At 41.0% G+C, this 12,589-nt stretch overlaps 1 protein-coding gene across 1 annotated transcript in view; it reads right to left on the reverse strand.

The window, feature by feature from the left end:
* Positions 1-12,589, reverse strand: part of GRIN2B (glutamate ionotropic receptor NMDA type subunit 2B) — a 939,810-nt gene that overhangs the window by 482,311 nt on the left and 444,910 nt on the right. Inside the window, exon 4 of the mRNA XM_069737061.1 lies at positions 8,150-8,748. Coding sequence (XP_069593162.1) covers positions 8,150-8,748 — 599 coding nt within the window. The remainder of the gene's footprint in view (positions 1-8,149; positions 8,749-12,589) is intronic.

Here is a 12,589-nt window from a genome sequence, read left to right on the forward strand (position 1 = left end):
CCTGATGGAATCACGCCAGTCCCCGACACGTATTTCAGCACAAGACTTCATCAGGGAACGGTGCAACACCAGCAAAGGGCTCTAACACTGTATGTCCCAGGCCAGTATATTGTAAAAAGAGCTGTCATTAATAAATGGCAAGCCATAATATAATGGAAGCAGAGGAAGGACATCACAAAGGGCGTCAACCAGAGCACATAAGACACGAGGCAACGTGGCGTGACACAAAGCCGGTAGATTACGCTGCCCAAGATGCCTCCACACCCCCACAAGAAGCATGCACACGTTCAAACAGCAGGTAGCAAATGACCACATAAAAAAGATGGAGCCAGGAAGGGGCAGCAAAGCAAAGCAATACATGTCATTAACCAGTTCAAGACCGAGTCATTTGCCTCATTCATGATCAGGCAGATTTCAGGGTTTTAATTTTTAGCACATATGTTTTAAAGAGCTATAAAAAAAATAAGTAATCAGTGACCGGCGATAACCTCCATGACATCACTGCTATTCACTGATGCTGCGCTCCCAGCAGCTCATTCTCCAGTGGTTCTCAGTCTGGACGGTCGCAACTTGGCACCGTCCAGGTTGAAAACTGTTTATCCCCAGACATGGATTACGGCGTGGGACAGAATGAAGGACAGGTAACGGAAATGGTTGTTTATTATTTTGTTTTATTACAGGAGACGAGGGCTTCAATGGAATGGGTGTTAGGTGAGTATAACTGTGTTTGTTATTTTTAAATAACAAACAAAAAGAGTGGTTTTTTATTATCTACTAGCTGAAGAGCCCGGCGTTGCCTGGGCATAGTAAATATCTGTGGTTAGTTATAGCACCTCACTTCTCTTATTTTCCCATCACGCCTCTCATTTTCCCAATCACATCTTTCATTTTCCCCCTCATATCTCTCATTTTCTCCCTTACACCTCTCATTTTCTCCCTCACTCCTCTCATTCCCCCCTAACACTCGTCATTTCGACCTCACATCTGTCATTTTCCGATCACTCCACTATTTTCCCTCACTCCTCTCATTTTGCACTCACACCTTTTCATTTTCACCTCAGTATATACATGTTGGTCATCTCCCTTATATATAGTATACACCTGTATGTCATCTCCTGTATATAGTATATACCTGTATGTCATCTCCCCTGTATATAGAATATACCTGCTGTGTGTCATCTCCCCTGTATATAGTATATACCTGTATGTCATCTCCTTCTATATATAGTATATACCTGTATGTCATCTCCTTCTATATATAGTATATACCTGTATGTCATCTCCTCCTGTATATAGTATATACCTGTGTGTCATCTCCTCCTGTATATAGTATGCGCGTGGTGAGTTTTGAGTGGCGACTTTTGTGTTTCGACTTTTATGTGGCGAGGTTGGTGTATGTGTGATGAAATCTGTGCTGAGGGTAATATGTGTTCAAGCACGTGGTAGTGTGTGGCGCATTTTGTGTGTGTTCATATCCCCGTGTGTGGTGAGTATCCCATGTTGGGGCCCCACCTTAGCAACTGTACGGTATATACTCTTTGGCGCCATCGCTCTCATTCTTTAAGTCCCCCTTGTTCACATCTGGCAGCTGTCAATTTGCCTCCTACACTTTTCCTTTCATTTTTTCCCATTATGTAGACAGGGGCAAAATTGTTTGGTGAATTGGAAAGCGCGGGGTTAAAATTTCACCTCACAACGTAGCCTATGACGCTCTCAGGGTCCAGACGTGTGACTGTGCAAAATTTTGTTTCTGTAGCTGCGACGCCTCCAACACTTTTCCTTTTACTTTTTTCCCCATTATGTAGATAGGGGCAAAATTGTTTGGTGAATTGGAAAGCGCGGGGTTAAAATTTCACCTCACAACGTAGCCTATGACGCTCTCAGGGTCCAGACGTGTGACTGTGCAAAATTTTGTGGCTGTAGCTGCGACGCTTCCAACACTTTTCATTTCACTTTTTCCCCATTATGTAGATAGGGGCAAAATTGTTTGGTGAATTGGAATGCGCGGGGTTAAAATTTCGCCTCACAACATAGCCTATGTTGTTGTGGCTGTAGCTGCGACGGTGCAGATGCCAATCCCGGACATACACACACACATACACACACACACACACATTCAGCTTTATATAGTCTACTATATAAAGCTGAATGTGTGTATGTGTGTGTGTGTGTATGTCCGGGATTGGCATCTGCACCATCGCAGCTACAGCCACAAAATTTTGCACAGTCACACGTCTGGACCCCGAGAGCGTCAGACTCATAGGCTATGTTGTGAGGTGAAATTTTAACCCCGCGCGTTCCAATTCACCAAACCATTTTGCCCCTATCTACATAATGGGGAAAAAAGTGAAAGGAAAAGTGTTGGAAGCGTCACAGCTACAGCAACAAAATTTTGCACAGTCACACGTCTGGACCCTGAGAGCGTCATAGGCTACGTTGTGAGGTGAAATTTTAACCCCGCGCATTCCAATTCACCAAACAATTTTGCCCCTATCTACATAATGGGGAAAAAAGTGAAAGGAAAAGTGTTGGAAGCGTCACAGCTACAGCAACAAAATTTTGCACAGTCACACATCTGGACCCTGAGAGCGTCATAGGCTACGTTGTGAGGTGAAATTTTAACCCCGCGCGTTCCAATTCACCAAATAATTTTGCCCCTATCTACATAATGAGAAAAAAGTGAAAGGAAAAGTGTTGGAGGCGTCGCAGCTACAGAAACAAAATTTTGCACAGTCACACGTCTGGACCCTGAGCGCGTCATAGGCTATGTTGTGAGGTGGAATTTTAACTCCGCGCTTTCCAATTCACCAAACTATTTTTCCCATATCTACATAATGGGGAAAAGTGAAAGGAAAAGTGTTGGAGGCAAATTGACAGCTGCCAGATGTGAACAAGTGGGACTTAAAGAGTGAGAGCGATGGCGCCAAAGAGTATATACCGTACAGTTGCTAAGGTAGGACCCCGACATGGAATACTCACCACACGGGGATATGAACACACACACAAAATGAGCCACACACTACCACGTGCTTGAACACATATACCACCCTCAGCACACATTTCACCACACATACGCCAACCTCGCCACATAAAAGTCGAAACACAAAAGTCGCCGCTTAAAACTCACCACGCGCAAAACTCGCCACATGCAAAAAATAGGCTCACGCAAAACTCGCCACAAGTGCAAAACTCACCTCATGGAAAACTCGCCACACGCAAAACTTGCACATGCGGAAAAATTGCCATATGCACAAAATTTGCTACACATGCAAAAGTTGCCTCACACAAAACTTGCACATACTCAAAAGGCACCAGACATAAAACTCACCACGCGCAAAACTCGCCATGCGCAAAACTCGACACACAAAAAGTTGCTACACGCATGTTGCCACACAAAACTCATCTCACAAAAGTTGCTACATGCATGTCGCCACACACAACTCAACACACAACTTGACAAACGAAACTCGCCCTAAAACACACACAAGTCTGGTATTAGCCTTCAAAAATAAAATTCTGATTAATAAGCAGACAAACTACAAGAGCAACAAATGTACCATATAGGAAATACGGCAGCTGTCAGTCACATGACCTGTCTATTATGTGTATGTGTGAGCTAATATATACTGCCAGGGGGAGGGCTTCCTGTTGGCTAGGGATTTATCAGGCTGCCAATTTATCTTACAAATACTGAGGTAAAAATACTGAGCAAATAACGTGTTAACGAGGTCTAATACAGGAGATCACACAGGTATATACTATATACAGGGGAGATGACACACAGATATATACTATATACAGGAGAGATGACACACAGGTATATACTATATAAAGGAGGAGATGACATACAGGTACATACTATATACAGGAGGAGATGACATACAGGTATATACTATATACAGGAGGAGATGACACACAGGTATATACTATATACAGGAGCAGATTACCTACAGGTATATACTATATACAGGAGGAGATGACATACAGGTATATGCTATATATAGAAGATGACATACAGGTATATACTATATACAGGAGGAGATGACACACAGATATATACTATACACAGGGGAGATGACACACAGGTATATACTATATACAGGAGGAGATGACATACAGGTATATACTATATATAGAAGGAGATGACATACAGGTATATACTATATATAGGAGGAGATGACATACAGGTGTATACTATATATAGGAGGAGATGACATACAGGTATATACTATATACAGGGGAGATGACACACAGCAGGTATATACTATATACAGGGGAGATGACATACAGGTATATACTATATACAGGAGATGACATATAGGTGTATACTATATATAAGGGAGATGACAAACATGTATATACAGGTCCTTCTCAAAAAATTAGCATATAGTGTTAAATTTCATTATTTACCATAATGTAATGATTACAATTAAACTTTCATATATTATAGATTCATTATCCACCAACTGAAATTTGTCAGGTCTTTTATTGTTTTAATACTGATGATTTTGGCATACAACTCCTGATAACCCAAAAAACCTGTCTCAATAAATTAGCATATCAAGAAAAGGTTCTCTAAACGACCTATTACCCTAATCTTCTGAATCAACTAATTAACTCTAAACACATGCAAAAGATACCTGAGGCTTTTATAAACTCCCTGCCTGGTTCATTACTCAAAACCCCCATCATGGGTAAGACTAGCGACCTGACAGATGTCAAGAAGGCCATCATTGACACCCTCAAGCAAGAGGGTAAGACCCAGAAAGAAATTTCTCAACAAATAGGCTGTTCCCAGAGTGCTGTATCAAGGCACCTCAATGGTAAGTCTGTTGGAAGGAAACAATGTGGCAGAAAACGCTGTACAACGAGAAGAGGAGACCGGACCCTGAGGAAGATTGTGGAGAAGTGGAAACATCCAGAGCCACCGTGCACAGGCGTGTGCAGGAAATGGGCTACAGGTGCCGCATTCCCCAGGTAAAGCCACTTTTGAACCATAAACAGCGGCAGAGGCGCCTGACCTGGGCTACAGAGAAGCAGCACTGGAATGTTGCTAAGTGGTCCCAAGTACTTTTTTCTGATGAAAGCAAATGTTGCATGTCATTCGGAAATCAAGGTGCCAGAGTCTGGAGGAAGACTGGGGAGAAGGAAATGCCAAAATGCCTGAAATCCAGTGTCAAGTACCCACAGTCAGTGATGGTGTGGGGTGCCATGTCAGCTGCTGGTGTTGGTCCACTGTGTTTCATCAAGGGCAGGGTCAATGCAGCTAGCTATCAGGAGATTTTGGAGCACTTCATGCTTCCATCGGCTGAAATGCTTTATGGAGATGAAGATTTCATTTTTCAGCACGACCTGGCACCTGCTCACAGTGCCAAAACCACTGGTAAATGGTTTACTGACCATGGTATTACTGTGCTCAATTGGCCTGCCAACTCTCCTGACCTGAACCCCATAGAGAATCTGTGGGATATTGTGAAGAGAAAGTTGAGAGACGCAAGACCCAACACTCTGGATGAGCTTAAGGCCGCTATTGAAGCATCCTGGGCCTCCATAACATCTCAGCAGTGTCACAGGCTGATTGCCTCCATGCCACGCCGCATTGAAGCAGTCATTTCTGCCAAAGGATTCCCGACCAAGTATTGAGTGCATAACTGAACATTATTATTTGATGGTTTTTTTGTTTGTTATTAAAAAACACTTTTATTTGATTGGATGGGTGAAATATGCTAATTTATTGAGACAGGTTTTTTGGGTTATCAGGAGTTGTATGCCAAAATCATCAGTATTAAAACAATAAAAGACCTGACAAATTTCAGTTGGTGGATAATGAATCTATAATATATGAAAGTTTAATTGTAATCATTACATCATGGTAAATAATGAAATTTAACACTATATGCTAATTTTTTGAGAAGGACCTGTACTGAGGTGAAAATGAGAGGTGTGAGGTGAAAATGAAAAGGTGTGAGTGCAAAATGAGAGGAGTGAGGGAAAATAGTGTAGTGATCAGAAAATGACAGATGTGAGGTCGAAATGACAAGTGTTAGGCGGGAATGAGGGGCGTGAGGGAGAAAATGAGAGGTGTGAGGGAGAAAATGAGAGATGTGAGGGGGAAAATTAAAGATGTGATTGGGAAAATGAGAGGCGTAATGGGAAAATAAGAGAAGTTACGTGCTATAACTAACCACAGATATTTACTATGCCCAGGCAACGCCGGGCTCTTCAGCTAGTTTCAAATAAAGGCCCTTTTCCTGGTTGTGTGTTTACTTACAATATAACTATAGGATTAGTAATGGATAGGCATTTTTATAGACAGCTCTCCATTACTAAGCTGTGGGCTTGATGTCATCAGACAATACAATGGCGACATCAACCCCACAAATATGAACCCCTCTTGCCATCGCCACCGCCATTTAATAGATGCACCTTTTATGGGTGTCTGTAGGCTGCTATTTTTAGGCTAGGGGAGGTAATATCCATGGACCCTTTCCAGTGTGAGAATACCAGACCCAGTTGTCTGCTTTAGCTTGGCTGGTTGTCAAAAATCAGGGGGACCACATGCTGTTTTTTTAAATTATTTATTTCAATAATTAAAATAAAAAGCATGAGGACCCCTCTGTTTTTGATAACCAACCTTGCTAAAACTGACACCTGATGGTTGCAGCCAGCAGCTGTCAGTTTTGCCTGGCTGATTTTCAAAAATACAGGGAAACCCATGCCATATTTTTCTTATTATTATTTATTAAAAGCACAGTCCCCGGCTGATGAATACTCCCATCAGCCGCCTGCTCTCGCTGTTATTAGTGGCAGCAGGAGTAGGCACATTAGCTGACCCCAGTGACCAAATGTAAACCTTTTACCTCTTATCACAGCTGTGGGCTTATGCTGTCATTTGACAGCATGGGAACTGCGACTCTCTGATCGGCGGCAATTATTTTTTATTTTAGCGCCGATCAGAGGCAGTGTTTGTCACGCTGTCATGCACATAACATCATGAACACCCGGTATTCGGGGAGCCGTTCTCAAACAGTAACATGGACTTCTTGGTGCATTCCATGTTCAGGGTCTGTGCCCGAGCAATAGGTGTTCGGTACAGACACCAACCATTACTGTTCGGATTCTTACATCTTTAACCAATGAGTAAAAATGTTTAAATATTTGGTTTTAACAGAAGGCAGATTTCTCTGTACATGTCCATTATTGTATAGATCCTGGTGGTATCCCACAGTCCGTGGTGCCCCCTTATAACTAATTAACAGAAGGCAGTTTGTTTGCTAAAGGGCTTTAGAGTGGTACAATAATGAATATCTGCAGGCAACAATCAAGCATGGTGGAGGGCTATTGCAAGTTTGGGGCTGCATTTCCATAAATTGGTGTCCTCTATTTTAAAAAATACAGGCAGATAATTATCCATCATATAATACCACGAGAGAGGCAACTGATTGGCTTCAAATTCGTTCTTCAGCAGGACAATGACCCCAAACATTCCACAAATACCATTAGGAGCAATCTTCAACGTAAAGAAGAACAGGGAGTCCTGGAAGTAATATGGCCTACACATAGCTAAGATCTCAACATCATCAAGTTTGTCTGGGATTACATGAAGATATAGAAGGATTTGCACAAGCCTCATACACAGAAGATCTGTGGATACGTATCCAAGATGTTTGGAACCACCTTTCTGTAGAGTTCTTTTAAAAACTGTGCAAGTGTACCTAGAATATTTGATGCTCTATTGAAAGCTAAGAATGGTGCCACCAAATATTGATGTGATTTAGATTTCACTTTTGTTCATTCACTTTGCATTTTGATAATTGATAAAAATTAAACTTTTAACACTTCTACTTCTGAAAGCATTCTGTGCACAGCATTTTTTCCCACATCTACCTAAAACTTTTGCACAGTATTCTATATTTTTGAGAAAGATTTAATATTTTGGTCTCTTTGATTATGGGGACATTTTCCAGGAGGTGTTGGGTCCTCGTTGAAGATTTTGGTTCACTTTGCCTAATATACTGTAACACGTGTATGTAGAATAGATATTTGCCACAGTTTTCATTTCAACAGCACTTCGGACAATGATTTTTCAGTCTTTCCATTATATTTTTTTAAACGCCATTATACAAGATGTCATGCTTCAAAAGCTTACCTGTTTAGCACATGAGCATCGTCGTGTCTACTCTCCTGAATGTTGTAGCAGCTGCTCTTGGACTGTGGAATGGACTTGTGCTCGGACAACATGGTAGAAGCTGCAGTGGTGATTATAGCAATCCCGTCTCTCACTCGAGCAGGAAGGTCATAGTCCCACTCATCATAGGACACAGAGATAAGTCCTATAGGGAATTCAACTGGCACAGTGTCAGTGTCTCCAGCCACCAAGCTGGGTACAATCCATGTGTAGCCATAACCAGTCAATCCCACTGAATGGGCCACTTCAAATATATAGGTGGCTTCTTCTTTTGTGCAATACAGCATGATGACAGGACTCTGGAGCTTCTTAAGTTGGTTTTGGATCTTAGAGTCATTGTCATCTAAGGACATATCCAGATGTATAACTTCTTCTAGTTCCCAACCTACAAAGCTATTTTCAATGGTGCTCCGCACCTTAGTCTCGAAGTCTTGGTATCCAGGGAAGTAGGTAGTAACAATGGAGAAAATGTACCAGTCATATTCCTCCATGATGTTAAGCATTACAGACGCCTGTTGTTCAATCGAGGGCCCAAACTGGAAAAACATTGAAGATTCTTCCTATAATGAAAATAATTTATTGTAGTGAATAATAATGCAGATATTTCATATTCAATGTCACATATTCATGTTACATAGCTACATACTGTATCTTGTGAATCGAAAGAAAAGATCTAAGTATATCAAGGTTAACTTTTTATTACAAATCCCAACTGATCTAGAGAATTGTGACCCTCTTCATAGGGCAATAGGTCATTCTACAATTATCAAAATACAAACGGGGAACAATGCATATCTGCACACCCATAGGAGAGCTGTAGTTTTATATATATATATATATATATATATATATATATATATATATATATATATGTCAGGAATGGTGAAAAAAAAACAATATATATAGCTTTCAAAGTGATTTAAGCCAGAAACACTTTGATGAATCGACCAGTTAATATCTGATGCCTTCACATCTGCTGCTGGACCCCAGCAATTACATCAACAAAAGCTTCCATTTCCTTGAACATCTAGTGAGTTCCATTGTAAAGAAGATTATCAGTATTGTTTCCAATGTGTATTACAGCTAATAATTATTCCTGAATGAAGACCAAGGAATAAAACATTGATGCTGGTTTATATCTACAATATGAAAAAGATAAGTATGAAAGAAGATAAGAGTGTTTTACATTGATTTGCTTTTTCTTTACTTGATGAACATTTTGATGCTTGTTTTTATGTTCATTTGGAGCACCTGTAGGCATGGTCGGGCAAAACTAATTAAGAACGTCTCACCGAAGCTGGCGTGTGCCTCCGTGTGACTTTCATAGCATTTCTGGCATAAGTAATGGCACATTTTTTGATGAATTTATTAGGTGGATGTCTCCATGCCCTATCCCACCCATGCTCCACCTACTTTTGTGGAGTTGGCCAGGACTGGCGTGAAATTTCCAAAAGTCCCAATGTCTTTGCACAACTTTCTACTGCAGAATATATATATATATATATATATATATATATATATATATATATATATATATATACAGGTCCTTCTCAAAAAATTAGCATATAGTGTTAAATTTCATTATTTACCATAATGTAATGATTACAATTAAACTTTCATATATTATAGATTCATTATCCACCAACTGAAATTTGTCAGGTCTTTTATTGTTTTAATACTGATGATTTTGGCATACAACTCCTGATAACCCAAAAAACCTGTCTCAATAAATTAGCATATTTCACCCATCCAATCAAATAAAAGTGTTTTTTAATAACAAACAAAAAAACCATCAAATAATAATGTTCAGTTATGCGCTCAATACTTGGTCGGGAATCCTTTGGCAGAAATGACTGCTTCAATGCGGCGTGGCATGGAGGCAATCAGCCTGTGACACTGCTGAGATGTTATGGAGGCCCAGGATGCTTCAATAGCGGCCTTAAGCTCATCCAGAGTGTTGGGTCTTGCGTCTCTCAACTTTCTCTTCACAATATCCCACAGATTCTCTATGGGGTTCAGGTCAGGAGAGTTGGCAGGCCAATTGAGCACAGTAATACCATGGTTAGTAAACCATTTACCAGTGGTTTTGGCACTGTGAGCAGGTGCCAGGTCGTGCTGAAAAATGAAATCTTCATCTCCATAAAGCATTTCAGCCGATGGAAGCATGAAGTGCTCCAAAATCTCCTGATAGCTAGCTGCATTGACCCTGCCCTTGATGAAACACAGTGGACCAACACCAGCAGCTGACATGGCACCCCACACCATCACTGACTGTGGGTACTTGACACTGGACTTCAGGCATTTTGGCATTTCCTTCTCCCCAGTCTTCCTCCAGACTCTGGCACCTTGATTTCCGAATGACATGCAAAATTTGCTTTCATCAGAAAAAAGTACTTGGGACCACTTAGCAACAGTCCAGTGCTGCTTCTCTGTAGCCCAGGTCAGGCGCCTCTGCCGCTGCTTATGGTTCAAAAGTGGCTTTACCTGGGGAATGCGGCACCTGTAGCCCATTTCCTGCACACGCCTGTGCACGGTGGCTCTGGATGTTTCCACACCAGACTCAGTCCACTGCTTCCTCAGGTTCCCCAAGGTCTGGAATCGGTCCTTCTCCACAATCTTCCTCAGGGTCCGGTCTCCTCTTCTCGTTGTACAGCGTTTTCTGCCACATTGTTTCCTTCCAACAGACTTACCATTGAGGTGCCTTGATACAGCACTCTGGGAACAGCCTATTTGTTGAGAAATTTCTTTCTGGGTCTTACCCTCTTGCTTGAGGGTGTCAATGATGGCCTTCTTGACATCTGTCAGGTCGCTAGTCTTACCCATGATGGGGGTTTTGAGTAATGAACCAGGCAGGGAGTTTATAAAAGCCTCAGGTATCTTTTGCATGTGTTTAGAGTTAATTAGTTGATTCAGAAGATTAGGGTAATAGGTCGTTTAGAGAACCTTTTCTTGATATGCTAATTTATTGAGACAGGTTTTTTGGGTTATCAGGAGTTGTATGCCAAAATCATCAGGAATAAAACAATAAAAGACCTGACAAATTTCAGTTGGTGGATAATGAATCTATAATATATGAAAGTTTAATTGTAATCATTACATTATGGTAAATAATGAAATTTAACACTATATGCTAATTTTTTGAGAAGGACCTGTATATAGTTTTCGAAGTATTTTAAACCAGAAAATTGGCATAAACATGAAGATGAATGGAGCCGGTAATATCTCATGACTTTACAACTGCTGCTGGACCCCAGCAATTAGATGATGCTGGTCTATATGCACAATATGAAAAAAAAAATAAGTATGAAAGAAGATACTGAAAATGTTTTACATTTGTCTGCTTTCCCTTTACTTGATTGACATTTTGATGATTGCTTTTTGTTTTCTCGTTTTTGCATATACATTTTTTTTCTTCTATGACACTAGTTGTCAGCTCACCAGATGCACACTGCGGGCTGGTAAACCAAGTACATGTTACTTTCCAGCCTGTTGTGATGACAGAATGTGACATTTCATTACCACAAGTAGGTGGAGATTAGAATAACAAATATTCCCTCCTCTGGTAGCAGCATAGACAGGCCGGCCATACTTGGAGAGCATTTGTATGGTTTCTGTCTAAGTCCACTGCTTCGGCTTAATACATGTTTAGATATCAGCGCATGCACAAACCAGTACAGTTACTGTGAGAGATTAGCAAAACAGGCAAAATTCAAATGTTACTATTTGCACATTTTCCAAGGATTTGTGGAAAAGTTATTCTCCTTGAATTTAATGTTCCTCTTTATGTTCTAGGGTCTGTAATAAAGGTAATATGTAAAAAATAAAAAAATATTTATGCTACTTGACCACTCACCTTTCCAGCACCTTCGCTCCTCATTGCCATCAACTTTGTCCTCATCACATCTTCTGATTCCGGCCGCTCAAGCTCAGTTCTCCGAGCTCTCACGATAAGCCAGGACTTCTGGCAATGATGAGGCCCAGGGTAGTTCTGTGCAAGTGCGCAAAAGGTCAAGACGCCATGAAATCACGAAGTGCACCGTAACCTTGCCCACGTATGCACAGAACCACCCAGGCACTCATCAGAGCAGAACGTCCCGGCTCAGTGTGAGAGCCGCATAGATTTCAATGCTCATGCCAGGAATCAGAAGATGCGATGAAGACTGGACGAGTGGTGGTGAGAAGCGATGGGGCCCAAGAGGAGAGCATTATGGTGAATATAAGGATTTTTTATTATTTTTAACATTTTCATGTTCCTTTATGGATCAGAAAAATGGTGGCTAGAGGCCACCATTTTGCTGAAGTCACGAGGAAGTGTATTACTAAAAATTCACAATTTGGCGAATGCAGATTTTTGAATAATTTTTGGATAAATCTAAACCACGTAAGTTTATTCTTTCATCT

The sequence above is a fragment of the Ranitomeya imitator genome, chromosome 8 (genome assembly GCF_032444005.1).
Source record: "Ranitomeya imitator isolate aRanImi1 chromosome 8, aRanImi1.pri, whole genome shotgun sequence".
NCBI lineage: Eukaryota > Metazoa > Chordata > Amphibia > Anura > Dendrobatidae > Ranitomeya > Ranitomeya imitator.